The sequence below is a fragment of the Symphalangus syndactylus genome, chromosome 24 (assembly GCF_028878055.3).
Source record: "Symphalangus syndactylus isolate Jambi chromosome 24, NHGRI_mSymSyn1-v2.1_pri, whole genome shotgun sequence".
Taxonomy (NCBI): domain Eukaryota; kingdom Metazoa; phylum Chordata; class Mammalia; order Primates; family Hylobatidae; genus Symphalangus; species Symphalangus syndactylus.
Genome location: NC_072446.2, coordinates 58417373 through 58434299, shown reverse-complemented (window position 1 = coordinate 58434299; position 16927 = coordinate 58417373). Strand labels below are relative to the sequence as shown.

General features: G+C 42.4%; 1 protein-coding gene across 1 annotated transcript in view; it reads left to right on the top strand.

The window, feature by feature from the left end:
• The window catches only part of DSTN (destrin, actin depolymerizing factor), a 41391-nt gene extending 29311 nt beyond the window's left edge, over positions 1–12080 (top strand). The window contains exons 2-4 of the mRNA XM_055266724.2: positions 4596–4903; positions 8384–8460; positions 10864–12080. Of these exons, the coding sequence (XP_055122699.1) occupies positions 4596–4903; positions 8384–8460; positions 10864–10973 (495 nt within the window). The 3' untranslated portion in view covers positions 10974–12080. The remainder of the gene's footprint in view (positions 1–4595; positions 4904–8383; positions 8461–10863) is intronic.
• Positions 12081–16927: the final 4847 nt, after the last annotated feature.

Genomic DNA, 16927 nt, shown 5'->3' with positions numbered 1-16927 from the left:
CCCCATTCATAAGACAACTTGCATGAAGTAGCATTCAGTCTTCCCTTTTTTCTTCATTGTTAACCATCTTACGTTTTCTGTCTTTATCTCTTCAATTCCCCATGGGTCCCCAGTCCATTATGGTTGACTTCTGCCCCATTTCTCCCATCTGTTGAAATGTTCAGAGGCCCAATTGCCAAGCCCAGCGGTCTGTTTTCATTCTCTCAAATACTGCAGAATTGGATGTTGATGACTTTCCTCCTCAAAATATTCTCCCTTGCTTCTAAGATGCTTTCTTCCTTCTTACTTTTTCTTCTTAGTTTTCTGATTACCTCTTTTTAGTGTCCTTGATGTGTTTCTCTTTTTAATTTTTACATACTCAATGGTGAGAAACTAGATTGGTTTTTCTTTTGCTGCTTAATGTTGGTGACCCCATGATGTCGGCTAGTCCAAAATATGGATTAGGTGAAGCCTTCCAGCGAGATCCGTGCTCATATTTCTGCCGCTGCCTGGTCATCTCCACCTAGATGTCTTGCACAGTCATCAGAGTGGATGTGTCGTACTGTGCCATATTTCCTTTTCTGTTCATATATCGCAGTCTAGTCACTAATCAAGAGAATCCCAGGGCTTCTCTGATGCTACTCTTTTGTGTCTCATTCAGCTATACTGGTTTGACTTTGACATGTCCTTGAATTTTTCTGTTTTTAACCTCACTGCTGTAGTTCAGAGCTTTCTTCTCTGAATATTTGTAATTGTCTCAAAATTGGTTTTCTGCTTCCAGTTTCTGTGCCAGTTTCTCCTTCACAGTATTCAGTGTTAATTTCCTCAAGCACAAGTGTCTAATGGTATAAGAAACCTCCACAGACATCATTTCTGATTAAAAAAAAAAGACAAAATTCTTCCTTACTGAGGCTTTTAAGGAGCTTGTAAGTTACAGCCAGATTTGGCTGAGATTTATCTGTTTTATAATTGCAGAATACACATTTACTTTGTTTTTGATTACTAGTACATCATTGATTTAATTTACAAATCAGAATTTAGAATGTTTGAGATGCTTAGATATTGATTGATGTATTTAAAGATTGGTTGATTGAATATAAGGCTTTAGATGTTGCCTTCATGCTTTTAGAAATTGCTTGTTTGGTCAAATGTGACTTCAGCATTATGGACTAGGGAGTTAGAGGGATTGGGGTCTGTTTCTAGTTCTTCAATTTTTGTTGCTTTGAACATTTTATTCATCTGTTGCAAAATGAAGATTCTTAACTTGCTTAACATAAGATACGTTGTAAAGATCAGAAATATACTACTCCTAAAGCAGTAAAAGGTTTAAGGAAAGTGCTTTTTAAAATTAGGAATGTGATAATATTGTGTACTTATGAGTTTTCTAGTCCTAATTTTCTGTTTCTGCCACTTTATTAGAGTGAATGTTCATTTATGAACAGAAAATGTGGAGTAGATGGCATTGGAGTATGTTATTTAGAGATCTTTAATGAATGAGATGATGAAATAGCCCAGTTACCTTAATATTAAGTAAATGCTAGGATCTTAGTGTATCTTTCTCCCAGAATTCTTGCATGTGTTTTAAAGTGACAACTTTATTTTTATTTGTTTGTATAAATTTATGGGGGTACAAGTGTAATTTTGTTACATGCATGGATGGTAGTAGTGAAGCCAGATCTTTTAGGTATCCATCACCCAAATGACATAGATTCTGCCCATTAATTTCTCCCCCCATTAGGAACCCCATACTCATTAGCAGTCACTCGCCATTCCTCTTTTTTCTCAACCCCTGGAAACCACTAATCTACCTTCCATTTGTTGATTTTACCCAATTTGAACATTGCATATAAATAGAATCATGCAATAGGTGCCCTTTTCTGTCTGGCTTCTTTCACTTAGCACAGTGTTTGTCAAGGTTTATCCTTATTGTAGCATGTATCAGTACCTCATTTTTTTAATGGCCAAGAAATAATTCCATTGTGTGGATATACTACATCTTAAACATCTATTCATCACTAAATGGACTTTAGGATCGTTTTCACTTTTGGTCTATTTTGAATAATGTTGCTGTGAACATTTGTGTACAAGTGTTGGTATGGACACATTTTCATTTCTCTTGAGTATGTGTACCTAAGAGTGGAATTCCTAGGTCAGGTGTTAACTGTATGTTTAACTTTTTGAAAAACTGCCAAACTGTTTGCCAAAGCGGCTGTACCATTTTACAGTTCTGTAGTAGCATATCAGGATTCCAAGCTCTCCATGGCCCCACAAACATTTGTTATTGTCCATCTTTTTTATTTTAGCCCTCCTAGTGGGTGACTCATTATGTTTTGAAGTGAAGAGGTATCTCATTATGGTTTTGATTTGCTTTTCCCTAATCACTATTGATGTTGAGCATTTTTTCCATGTCCTTATTAACCATTTATACATCTTTGGAGAACTGTCTATTTAAATCCTTTAAAACTGTTTTTTAATTGAAGTATTTGCCTTTTTTTATAATTGAGTTGTAAGGGTTCTTTATTCTGACAAGTTCCTTGTAGGATTTTCGGATGTTTTCTCTCATTCTGTTGGTTACCTTCATCTTATGTGCATTTTTATTTCTTAAATGATTTGACATTAATTTGGATATCATTAATATTTTTCTATTGTTTAGTATTTAAATTATATTAGAGGCACGGTCTCCCTATGTTGCCCACACTGGTCTCAAATGCCTGAACTCAAGTGATCTTCCTGCCCTCTCCCTCTAAACTGCTGAGACTACAGGCATAGCCACTACCCAGCCTAAAGATACCATTCTTGACCCAAAGCATGGTTTTACATAAATTGACCATATGACCCAACAATTCCACTCCTAGTTTTCTACCCAAGAGAATTAAAAACATGTCCACACGAAACCTTGTACATGAGTGTTTATAGCAGTGTTAATAGTCAAAAAGTGGAAACAACCCAAATGTCTATCAGCTGATGAATAGATAAGGAAAATGTGGGATATCCAAACAATGGAACATTATTCAATGGTAAAAAGAATGAAGTAACCAGGCACTTTGTCATGCACCTGCAGCCCTGGCTATCTGGGAGGCCAAGGCAGGAGGACTGCCCAGTTTTAGGAGTTCAAGGCTGTAGTGTGCTATGATCATTCCTGTTAATAGCCACTAGGCACCAGCCTGGGCAACATAACGAGACCCCATTTCTCATGCACCCCATCTTGCATCACGGCTGAACATTCCAGATACTTCACAGCTCCCACCTGCTTAGCCAGGGAAGGGCCTTGCTGAGGAGTCATTGGCACTCGGCTCTGCTCCTTCAGCTTCTTCACTGTCTCACGATCACTCCACAGGTCCCTTTTGATGCCTACCAGCATAACAGATACATTGAGGCAATGATGGGAGACCTTTGGGTACCACTTATGCCTCACATTGGCATAAGAGGATGGGTTGCCAATGGAAAAACAAATGACAAAGATACTGGTCTGGGGATAGAACAGTCGCAGTTGGTCATATTCCTCCTCTTGGCCAGTGGTGTCCCACAGGTTCAGGCTGATGATTTGGCCATCTGCAGATGTCTGGGTGCTGTAGTTGTCAAAGACATTAGGCGTATACTCCTTAGGAAAGGCATTTGTTGTATAACTGATGGGGAGGCAGGCTTTGCCTACAGACACATCTCCTACAATCACACATTTGATTGTCTACATTCTTCCCTTAGTCTGATCATCCTCCAGTGCTGTTCAACCATGACTGGCAGAGTCTCCTGGGCATCTCTTGTTGGGCTTTATAATTCTTGCTTTAGAAAAGCTAACATGCAAAACAAAGTAGTTAATGAGGCATTAAAAATTATGGATATAGTAAAGTTAATAAAATAAATAGCACATTCCTCAAGATGAAAAAATTAAAAACTGGTTTAAGATCTTGTGCTATCAAGATTTTGTTTAACTGTCATTTAGCCCAGAATAGCAAGTATAACATAGTGAAAGGTTATTTTTCTGGTCAGTATAATCCCTAATTAAGCTACCCTCTTTATTATAGCAGTAGACATTTTCTTATTTATTCTAATCTTAGTTTAAAATTTGGAATTTTTAAGTGAAATTTTAATAGCAAGTGACTAATACTGAATATTGATCACATAATTTTGAAATGTGAGTAGAGCAAAGACCTCTTAATCTTTTTTTTTATTAGAGAAAGAGATGCTGTAGGGATGAAAATTTCCCAATCTAGCAGCTATGACCAGCTACTGTGTATTGCAAAAGGAATTTTAGGTATCATGAATATACAGACTGGGAAGATGATCTGCCTGTGGTCAAGGCTCTGAGCAACCTGTATAAGAAGAAAATAACCCAGCACCTTAGGAAACACTTCTTTTAAGGTTCTAGGGTAGGAGAGACTGCTATAGTTGGATGTTTCCTTACCCCTGTGCAGTAGTGAGGAATGGCATATATTTGTGATCTTTTAAAAAGTTTGATGTCCAAAATTAGTAGTGATTACAGCTCAAATTTCTAGTTTTTTAATTAGATGATATACCTTTAAAATGTTAAATATATGCCAATCTATAAGCAGAATTTATTATTTTATGTTTGGCACAATAAAAATTGTGTCTTTTTCTCATGTATTTTCTCATCATAGGCCTCAGGAGTGCAAGTAGCTGATGAAGTATGTCGCATTTTTTATGACATGAAAGTTCGTAAATGCTCCACACCAGAAGAAATCAAGAAAAGAAAGAAGGCTGTCATTTTTTGTCTCAGTGCAGACAAAAAGTGCATCATTGTAGAAGAAGGCAAAGAGATCTTGGTTGGAGATGTTGGTGTAACCATAACTGATCCTTTCAAGCATTTTGTGGGAATGCTTCCTGAAAAAGATTGTCGCTATGCTTTGTATGATGCAAGCTTTGAAACAAAAGAATCCAGAAAAGAAGAGTTGATGTTTTTTTTGTGGTAAGCATGTGAGAAATATTGAGCCTCTGTAAAACTCATTTTGTTAGCACTCGGGAAAACCAGTTCAGCACCAAAGTAATTTTTATTCAGACTATTTGCAGTTGTTGTCATTTAATTTTTATTTACAGGTTTCATAATGTTACCAGGGCTGATGTTTATGGGACCAAAACTAAATTGTGACTATTTTCTACTTGTTATGTGACTCTCAGTAATTGATTTTTTTTTTTTTTATGGGGAAAGGACAGGAGGCATCCTCTGAATGTACTGCTTTTATAAGCCAAAATTTCCTACTTCTTTTAACTTTCTTACTTATAAGCCAAAACCCTACTTTTCCAACGAGCCATTCCAGGAACCAGCCTTCTACTCTTTTAAAGATACACCCCTTACTTGTGCCTCTGTGGTCTGCTACTTTTGAAGAAATTGGTACCATTCCCTTCCTGCTATAATTTGCTATACAATTGCACTGTTTAGTAGTGTAGTCACTAGCCACATGTGGCTATTTATTTAAAATTAAAAATTCAGTTTGTTAGCTGAACGAATTACCACATTTCAAATGCTCAGTAGCCACATCTGACTAGTGGCCACCTGATTGAGTAGCACAGATACAGAACATTTCCATCACTGCAGAAAACTCTGTTGGGCAGTGTTACTCTAGATAGTGAAACAGTGCTATAAAGTTATTTTTATGGCCTTTTTCTTGAAATGTTGTTTAGTTATTCTGGTCTTTTCAGGCAAGTCGGTATTCGAGATGAAGCTTTAGAAAAAAGTTACACCTGGATCCTTCATTTATTGAATATTATACTACCTTCCTTGATATGGCCAGGAATAGAATTCGTTAGTTTCCAAGGGGAGGGAGAAATGGTAACACCACCTGATTTTTTTTTTTTTTTTTTTTTTAAGAGGGGCAGGGATTCTCTTGATACTTTGGCCTGAGTAAGGGCAAGGCAGGGAGGGACTTAGCTTTTAGCTGTGTGCCATCAATAGCTTGGAGTGTAAGGGATATGGGAGTAGGAGATGCAGAGGATTGAGGTTTAACAAGGAAGATAACTTGAGGTCACACCTCACTTCTATTTCAGTAAGTTTTTACTGCACTTGATTAAACCAAGTTACTGTGAGGAATGCAAATATGAGGCCAGGGTGCACGTATTCAGGCAGCTTAGAGTCCATTGAAGCTGGTACATAAGACTGAAAATTAACAAGGGTTTGAATGAAGGTGCATTTACTGAATTTTATTTCTAATACATCCAGCTATTGTGTTAGGGGCCTGGGAAAACAGCTGTGAATAAAACAAGTTAAGTCCCTGCTCTTCTGGCATTCACAGCTGAGTGGCAGATAGGCCAGCTAATGGTTTAGCTTTTAAATTGGTCGGTATTTCCTTAATTTGCAGGTATTTTTTCTGCTTTTTATGTATTTTGTAATTATGAAAAGTATACATTCTTATTTTTTAAAATGTGGAAAATAATAGAAGAAAAGGAAATTTAGTGTTAGTGCAGTGGTTTATTTTGCACTATTACACTATTACTTAAGAAAAGGTAGAACCTTATTAAAGGCATTTTCTATAACAAGCTCCGCCCAGGGGCCAGGGAGCAGCTCTTAAAGTAGTTTAACAATTTGGTTAGAATAAAATCAGAACAGCTGATGCTTTTTTATGTTTCTGACCTATTTTCATAAGAAAAGTACCCACTCTGCTGGGCACAGTGACTCATGCCTGTAATCTCAGCACTTTGGGAGGTGGAGGTGGGCAGATCACGAGAGCAAGAGATCGAGACCATCCTGGCCAACCAACATGGTGAAACCCCATCTCTACTAAAATTAACTGGGCATAGTGGCACACGCCTGCAGTCCCAGCTACTCGGGAGGCTGAGGCAGGAGAATCGCTTGAACCTGGGAGGCAGAGGTTGCAGTGAGCTGAGATCGCGCCACTGTGTACTCCAGCCCGGGCGAAAGAGCGTGACTCTCTCCCAAAAAAAAAAAAAAAAAGTACCCACTCTGTAGCTCAAACATCTGCCAGTCCTGAGGTTGTGATGGCTTTGCCTCCTTCACTGGACCTTAGGATTGGGAGGAATAAGCCTCTGAGAGACAGACTGCCCTTTTTCCCAAGAATGGAATCTCTGCTCGGTAGGGTAAGGGGTACACTAGGTGAGGTCCACATGCCAGTGCTCATGGCTGTTGAATGTCCTGGAAATATGGCAGCTAAATGGAATTATTAAATGCTCAGAAGTATTTAGCTATACAGTAGTATCTTAATGACCTCCCAGTAGGCTCTTGGAAACTGCAACTTTAAGCAAAACAACATACACCAGGTCCTCAAATAACTTCATTTCTTTCAGTGTAGTTTTGTTACAACATTGAGAAGAAAAATACTGGTTTTGGTATATGTCATTTTGCTTTAAGTCACAGGCTCCAAGAACCGATTGACAATGTTAAGTGTGGACTTACTGTACTGCATCATCTCTGTGATATTTTAGCAGTGTGGCACAGAGGTGGGCCTATGGGTTGGCGTACAGAGGAAAGAAGGACTCACGTGCAAGCAGTCTGAGTGGGACAGGGGTTTCTGTCCATTACTAATCATACTTATTCTTCTGTGTTGCTGCTGAAGGTGTTGTGACGCATATGCTGTGCTTCTAACACACTTCCCTTCAAGAGGGAGAACGTGTTCAAATTTTATAAATATAAAAAGTAATAATATTGACACTTAAGACATAATTATTGGTGAGTTGCCATTTAGAAATCTTTAGACTCATGAGATTATACAAGTGGATTTAATATTTTTTTCCAGAGAATTATTGAAACATGGACACCCAGATCTATAATTAAACATGTATTGTTATGTTAGACTAAGAAAACAAGTACCTGTGGGATCAAAATCTGCTATTGGAATAGATGAAGGGACTGGGGAAGTCTAAGAAAAGGACTTTTATTTGTAATTCTTTTTTTTCCTTTTTTTTAAATTTTTGATTTATTCTTTTTTAGAAAACAATCTGAAGCAAAGGTGCCAAAATATTAGCATTTAATTCTGGGTCACACGTACTTACAGATTATTCTCTGTATTTTTATGTATTTTAAAACTTTTTTCCAACTAGAAAAACTGTCAAAAACCTTGTGTAAATATTAGCCTGAATCCAATCCTTTATTAATAATAATGAAAAATATTCTGAAGAAAAAGAATTGGGTTATACAGTGAAGTACTTAGTATTGGTTCTTTCATTATGGCCACTGTAATCTGATTTTTAATTGGTGATTGTCTTTTGCCACCAGTGGTTCTATTCTTTTTTCCCACCCTGGTCAACCTGAGTGATTCTGCATACGCCTGTCTGTAGCATTTCCTCTCTGAGCTGCTGGGGAGGTAGAAAAAATGTGCAGTTAAGAAAAAATAGGAGAGTCTGAGGATTCTCCCCTTGACACAAGCAAATGTTTAACAAGTTGCAACTTGTACTTTCTCTAAACCACTTTTTTCATTTTTGGCATCTTTCTATCTAGGGCACCAGAACTAGCACCTCTGAAAAGTAAAATGATCTATGCAAGCTCCAAGGATGCAATTAAAAAGAAATTTCAAGGTATGTTCTAGATGACCTCTGAATATGTAGAGGTATGGTGAACATTCAGAATGGGGCAGCACCTTTTCTGAGAAGCACCTTATTTTTTTGCAGAGCTTCGGGCACAAGGGAGAAGTGTTACTTGTTTTGAGAAAAGCAGAAGACTGAATTTGGCTTTCCATGTATCTTCTGCTTTGTGCTGGTTGCTCTGGGTCTGCCCAGCCTGTGTTTAATAACTCTACCCTTGACATTGTCTACATACATCGTTTATTCAGGCTGGTTTTAAACTGGTTTGAGGTGCTGCCATTTTTCTCATGTAGGAGGTGGAGACTGATTGTTTAACATTGGACATAATAGTAAATTTGCTCTTGCCTTTGAATGTAGTTGTTATAATAAAGTTGCAAAAAGGAAATGTACCTAAATGAGAAAGGATGCTCTTTTCTCCAGCTTTACTGTTGAATGGCATGATTTTAGGTAATTAATTCATCTGTGTCCCAAGGAAAGTGCACCCACTCCTGAGCTGGTCAGTTGTATTTGACTTGCCACTGGGTGATTGGGATCCTGATGAGATGGCCTGGCCAGACTTCAGCCAGGAGAAAATGTTGGTATGATGGAAAGAATGTGCATGGGGCAAGTGCCCAAAGGCCTGCACTGAGGGCGAAGCCTGTCTAACTGCTGTGTGGCCTTGGCCAGAACTGCTTAACCTCCATGGGCCTTGATTCTCTCAGCTGTAGAAGGGGAGACTTGGTCTCATGTGTGAGTTTTAGTTTAAGAGTTTGCCCTGCCACCTTCCTGCCATGGCTATTTCCAAACAGCTGAGTGAGCCAAGGTCACAAGGGCTTGGCCTGATGTTGATTTTGTTTTGTTTGTTTTACTGTCACTGGTTTTTATATTCTCATGGTAGAACAGGTTTGCCCTAGCCTGTTTTACTTAGTTCGGAAAAAAAAAATTCTTGCTTCCTTTCCCGAGCCTTGCTGCTGCATAGTTTATTGCTGGGTCAGGTTCTTTGTGCATTTGGTTTGATGTTTGGCACCCCCCAGAAGTGTGTCACTGGGTTGCTAACTGACACTTTTAAATCCTGTAGCTTCAACACTTTCCCATCCCGACCAAAAGGTTCACAGTGGATTCCTTATTATCTTTATTCTGCATTGCCTTTCAGTAAAGGGAATTGCTTTGCACACTTGATTTGGTGATACGAAAAGATTGTGGCCGGCCGGGTGTGGTGGCTCATGCCTGTAATCCCAGCACTTTGGGAAGCCAAGGCAGGTGGATCACCTGAGGTCAGGAGTTCGAGACCAGCCTGACCAACATGGTGAAACCCTGTCTCTACTAAAAATCCAAAAAAAATTTAGCCGGGCATGGTGGCACGTGCCTGTAATCCCAGCTGCTTGGGAGGCTGAGGCAGGAAGAATGCTTGAACCCAAGAGGCAGAGGTTGCAGTGAGCTGAGATCGCACCATTGCACTCCAGCCAGGGAAACAAGAGCAAAACTCTGTCTAAAAAAAAAAAAAAAAAAGTGACCATGCTACATTTTTTCTAATGAAAGCATCCACCGGCTTTCTCAGATCAGTCCTGAGTAGCTCAAAAGCTGACCTGCTGTGCTTTCAGCAGCTTGAGAAATAATGGTCTTTAAATGATGGGAATAACCATGCAGCTATTTAAAAGACAGTGGCCATTTACAGAGAAGCTACTCTATGTAATCCATAATTGAGCTCGTTTTTGCATTCTGGTAGTGTAATTGTTCTAAGAAAGCAATCAGTAACGTGTTTCACATAGTTTTCATTGTGATCGATTTCATAAATGTCTAATGTAATACCACTGAAGAGCCAGCTGTTTACTTTTCAATACAGTTGACAAAATCAACTGTGCAATCAAAAATCATTTGTATTTTTATGTCTTAAAAACTAAGAAAATTTTTTTGCTAGACCTGCCTTTTAGCTTTTTAGCAAAGTACAACATATCTTTAGAAAAGTGTATGTCACAAATTATTGTAGAATGTGTTGAATTTTTCAGAGTGAACATAATGGTTATTTCTTAATCTAATGACCAGCACCCCAGAAGCCTCCCTGGTGCTGTTCCCTTCAATTCCTAGCACTTCTGCCTGCCCCTTCCTCCTCAAGGTAGCCAGCACCCTGGCTTCTAACAGCTTAAGTTAGCGTGGGCTGATTTTGTATGCTATACCTATATATATAATAGAATATATGCATTTTAAATCTGGATTCTTTCAGTGAATGCTGTTTGTGAGGCCCATCTATCTTGTTGCATGTAGTTACAATTATTTATTCTCGTTACTGTGTAGTATTCTGTGTTTATATATACCCCAGTTTATCCAGATTAGAACTGGTCTTTTAAAAGTTTGGTATCTTAGAGAAAGAGGTAAACCGCTGCCATAATTCTAAATAGAAGTGTTGTTTTTCCTCTCTAGGCATAAAACATGAATGTCAAGCAAATGGACCAGAAGATCTCAATCGGGCTTGTATTGCTGAAAAGTTAGGTGGATCCTTAATTGTAGCCTTTGAAGGATGCCCTGTGTAGATTATTCAGTGCCACAAATTGAAAGCTTCCATGTTTAATGTTATCCTCTTGCTATATAAATACAGCAAATATATTTAGGCCAGGGTCTCACTGAGGGGGAGCTGTCTTATCATCTTTTAGAGTAAACTAAATATTCTATAAACATATGCAAACAGCCCTAAATAAATCTAAAGTCTAAAGTTTTATTGATGTGAAATTAAATTCTTATTGGCCAAATGCCTGTTTTGATGAGTTGATTTATGAAGATTTTTGTTAAGCTCAGGATTTTAAATTACACAGTTCACAAAACAGTAAAGGCCATGTGAAGAGAATTATTACATCTTTATTAACCTCAGTATTTACTTTGTTTCTTTTGCCTAGAAAATTGCTCATAATCTGGTTATAGTTTTGGTCCAAATTCTTTATTCTTTCTTGAGCTAAGCAGAATAATGGAATATAATATGTCTTCATAATATAACAACACTAATACACTAATAGTAAGATTAAGTCAGGCAGTCTTCTACTTCTACCAAATGTGTAATGGAGATTGCCTCAAAATTGTGTCCACATAATCCACGCTGATCTTGCAAAGCGCTATTTCAAGCACATCATTGGAATACAGGAAGTAGCGCTGCACCTGCCGGTGAGCTCGCCATTCACTGATTGGAAGAGTGACCTGGCATCTTGGAAATCATTGTGTGTCTTCAGGAGAATGTGCAGCATCTTGTAACAACTAATTATAATGCAAATTAGGGCTACATTGTAATCTGCTTTGTTAATGAAAATGATAAAACAGAATATTGACAAGCTAGGACACCTGTGGTATCTTTAATTGTATCTCCTTCAGAAGTTTGCTTCTTACAGTATAATAAAGTATGGAAGAATATTGAGTATATGTTTACTCTGGGCCTGGGAGAACTTAATTTTCTAGAGCAGTTTGTTGACTTGTGTGCAATGGGAAGAGGTACCATGATGACACAGGGAGTCACTGTTCACTGGCACTTGGAAGCGGTCATTGTTAATATCATGGGCGTAACTAACACTTTGAACAATATAGAGATGCACAAACAGTTGAACTTAGAAGTAGCAGTATTGGCTTTATGTAATAAACGAAGCATTTTTGACTTATCTCTCGTGTACTTTTCATATGTGAGTTGGGAATATAGGATTTTGCCTTTCATATGGGGTAAGTCATTGAGGTTTGGGTATTTCCAATAATTAAGGTTGGCTGAGTGTGCTGGCTCACTCCTGTAATCCCAGCATTTTGGGAGGCCGAGGCAAGAGGATAGTTTGAGGCCATGAGTTTGACAATCAGCGTGGGCAACATAGTGGGATCTCATCTACTAAAAATAAACAAAATTAGCTGGGTGTGGTGGTGCATGTCAGTAGTCCCAGCTACTTTGGATGCTGAGGTGGGAGGATCACTTGAGCCCAGGAAGTGAGCTGAGATCCTGCCACTGTACTCCAGCCTGGATGACAGGGCAAGACCTTGTCTCAAAAAAAAAAGTCACAACTCCCTCTGGTGAAGAAGAAAGTTGGTGTAAAAGTTGGGAACTTTTTCAATGTTTATTACACTGTAAGTGTAATAAATATTATACAAAATTATAAATTCACATTTAAAATTTAGAAAATAGAGAAAAGGGAAATTATACATTGTCCTACCACACACCATCACATGGTTAGCATTTTGATACACAGCTGTGCATTATTACATGTCAAAGACCGCATATACTATGGTGGTCCCATACAGTTACAGTGTATTTTCTACTGTAATTAGATACACAAATACCATTGTGTTGCAGTTGCCGACAGCATTCAGTATAGTAACATGCTGTCCAGGTTTGTAGTCTAGGAGTAATAGGCTCTACCATACAGCCTGGGTGTGTAGTCGGCTATGCCATCTAGGTTTGTTGAAGTGCATTCTAGGGTGGGGAACATTTTAATGTTGATCCACGTGCCAGGTTTTTGTGAGACAAGGTTATGTTTTAATCAAAATATTTCGGAATTGTCTAGAAAATAGTGCTGGCTGCTTGTCATTCATCCTGAATTTCTTGTTTCTTTACTGTGTAGCAGTGCTTTTAGTGTGGGTTTTGTTTTTTGAGACAGGGTCTCTTTCCCCCAGGCTGGAGTGCAGTGGTGCAGTCATAACTCACTGCATCCTTGAACTCTTGGGCTCCAGCAAGCCTCCTGCCTTGCCCTCCTAAAGTGCTGTGATTACAGGTGTGAGCCACTGTGTCCTGCTAGTGATTGTGATTAACAGGCCTCCAGAGAAGTGCCATACATAAGCCCAAGATTGCCGTACTCAAAAGTCAGCCATGTAGGTAAAGCAAGATATTTGGTCAAAGAGTTTTAGAAGGAGGAAATTTTTCCTGTGGCGTCGGCTTAAGTGTAGCACTGTTGTGCATGTGTGAGGTGCGTTCTGTGGGAAGGATTTCGAACAGTATAAAGAGGTGATGTAAGCATCTAGAACTCATTCCAGAAATTGAATAAAATGCTAGTAGTTAGTCTCTAGGGGAACTTGAGAAAGTCTTAGTGGATTCCTGAGGCCCAAGAATTGTGCTAACAAGCACTCAGGGCAATTCTGGTACATAACTGGGGTTCAGACCTCAGCTGATCGGTCTGCTGTTGGTCAGGAACAAAACTGCAAGTATACTCTGTTTCTAGAAAATACGTTTACCTCTTCACAAATGCTAACACACTGCAAAAATATATTTGTGGAAAGCTGACTTAGTCTCATCTAGCGGTTACTATCTTGCCCTGACAAAGCAGCAAATAAAGCCGTTGCTAACAGAATTCAGAGCTTGACTGTGAAGTTATCTCAGATATTACTCTGCAAAAAGAGTGGACACAGTGACTTGGATAATAGGTTTGGTTTGGTGGTTCCCTTTCTGCAGAGTACTGGCTGCTGCAGGCACAGCAAGTGCAACTTGTTTCTTGACTAGAATTGCCCTTCGGACCACCAGAGACTGAATATGCCCAACACGCATCACTTCGTAGTGATTTGGGGCATTTCTGAAATTGAGAACGGGCTCTAGACTGGGTTCCAGCCGGACTGCAGCTGGAAGGGACAGTAATGGCATTATGGCTGGTGAGGGGAGTATTCCAGGAGCCAGGGTTTCAGTGGAAGGAAGGCTTGAGTACCCTGTTTTGTTATTGAGGGCTCTCTGGGCTCTGCACAGTCCCAAAAGGGCACTGGGGAAGGGACTTATGGAGCCTCTGGCCAGTACCCTCAGTAACCAGCCCAGACGTGAAGTAACTTGCCTAAGGTTAATCGACTCACAAGTGGCAGAACTGGGACAAAAACTCAGACCTCTTGATTTCTGTTCCTGAGCTATTTCCACCACCTCAGGAGAATTCACTTCATTTGTCTTATTATAATTGGATCATCTTTCCACCTTTCTAACATCTGAAATTCAAAGGTTAGAACTTGTTCAGTGCTAGGGGTGGAATTTGAAAGGGCCAAGAAGGAAAGCATTTCTTTTGGGCTCGGAGCTCTCGTCAGACCCAGCCCTGAAGGAAGTGCAGTGATGGCATCTGTGGAGGGTGTGGAGTGGCTTCTAGAACAAAACCTTGCTTTCCCCGCACCTGTCCCTCAGGCCTCGCTGGCTCCCTGCCTTCACTGCACCACTTCCTTGTCCGGGTGCCGTAGGTGCGGCCTGCAGGCATGGCATTGTGGTGCCTGCGTGTTCCAGAATATCACATGGAGACACCTGAGGAGGCTCGTCAGGGCGCAGCTGTCTGTGAGGGGCTTCAGGTCTCGTTGTGCTATGAGCCACGTTAACCTGGAACTTCACATCTACTCTGTGGGCTCTGGTCATCTTCACCCAGCGGCCCAAACCCAGGGTCTGGCTTTGTGAAGCTGGGCCAGGGAGGAGCAGTGGTTCCTCTGTCAGGCGGCAGCTGGGTGAGTCCTGCCTCCACAGTGAACTTCATTGCAAGAACAGCACAAGCCCGTCCTCTGGTGCTGCCTGAGCTCGGCTACAGCTGGAGGACGGGGCTGCGAATGGCCAGGCCAGTGACCTGTGCCACGCTGGGGAATGCTGTGGGGCTGGGGAGGGCTGCGAGCCCCTTCTGCAGGAAGTTTGCGAGGGCTGCGCCTCAGCTGGCTTCCCTGGATTCTGACATGGAACCTGGCCTGGGACAGCTGAGGAGGCCTGGCCCACCTGAGGCAGGGCCCAGCCGGCGGCCTGGCAGACTCAGGCTCCCTCTGCCCACCTGGGAGGTACCACTGCCGGGCCTGAGGACTGCTCTGGCCCTGCTGGGGCAGGCGGGGACAACAGATGATGGGCCCTTAGAACTGGAGCTGCAGGAGAAAAGCTCCCAAGTGGCATTTTCCTGAACTCCCAGGCCAGCCGCACAGGAGTCCCACACCCTGTGCTACCTGCCTTCAGCTTCCTCCTTTCTGCATGCACAGACCTGGGGCTCCCAGCAGGTGGCCTGAGGGAGCAGGCTTTTAGCCAGAGTCCAGGAGGAGGCCACTGCCCCTCAACCCAGAGGCAGCAGCGTGGCGCCCCAGCATCCCTTGTCTTTCCCCAAGGTCCCCCCTTTCCTCTGCTCAAAATGGGTACCCCTGCCCCATTCCTGTGCCTTCAGAGGGCATCAACCCAGCATGGGGCGCTCAGTCTCACAGTGTGGCAGGTCAAGGGGGCAATTCGGTGGCAGCCGTGGCACAGGTCTGCCCGTTCGCCACACTCACCAGGGCCCACACCACTGACCTGACCTACGGCCACCCACGTGCAGAGTTCTGCCTCCTGCAGGTGACCTCCTTCACCCAGAGCCTGTGCTCCCACTCAGACCCCTGTACCAGATGCAGGGGGCCCAGTGGCTGTTGTGGGGCGCTCAGCCCAGGGTGCTCTTCCCCGGGCTCCCCACATTCCAGAGCCCAGCCTTGCCCCGCAAGCACTGACCTCCCAGGCTGCGGGGCCTAGCCACGTGTCAGAGGTGGGTTTGAACCTGCCCAGCCTTTAGCCTGGGGGCGTACCTTCACTTCCATGGGGCGGGATGCACCTCACCGGGAGGACCAAGGGCTCGCTGACCGCCAGGCACAGGGCTGGAAACAGGCAGCCATCAGGTGTCCTTGCAGGCACTTCCTGCTACTCAGTCTCCCAGCCAGAAGTCAGGATGTCAGTGTCCTAAGACCATGGGATCCTTTTCTGCTTCAGCCTCCTCTAGAGAATTCTAAAACAGGCAGGCTTGGCTCTCCCTGCTCAGAAACCTCAGTGGCTGTACTGCCTCCTCAGTCCAGCACTCTCCAGCCTTGGTAACCTGGCTCCACAATAGGCCGTGCCTCACCCCACCCTCCATGCCTCTACGCTGCTGCCTGAGTGCCAGCCCCCCTCACCTCACACACATCTGCTCTTCCTGGGAGCTCAGCTTAAGCCCACTTCTCCAGGGGCCTTCCCAGGACTCCCAGCACCCAGAACAGCCATGATGCACAGTGCCACACACCACGGCTGGGTGGCCCACAGGCACTTCCTGAGAGCTGACACCAGGGCTGGGCCGAGCAGTTTGAGGCTAAGCAGTTCAAGGCTGCAGGCAGAGGCCGTGTGGGGGGCTGAGGAATGGAGGCAGACAGACGCACCCCGCAGGGCTTCCCTAGGTCTTGAGGTTGTGAAAACCACCTAAGTCACTGCCACCACCTGAAGGGGCCATGCACGACAGAGATCCCAGAGCAGGCCACCTGCCATGCTCATAGGCCTGTGGAGACCCTCGTTCTTGCTGCCACTGTCCTTGACAGCACCCTTCTCATAATGTCGTCCTGCAGGACCTGCCATCCAAGAGCCCAGTTGTCCCCCAGCCAAGTTCGGCCATGCAGACCCTCTCCCAAGATTCTGAGGCTTGGCAGGGAGATAGGTGAACAGTCCTTGGTCAAGGTAGACCCGCCTTCCATTCCGGGCTTGGTCGGGGCCCTACTGTGACTCTGAGCCTCTGAACGTCTCTTTGTGGACTAAGCTCCAGGTTCCTATTGTTTACAC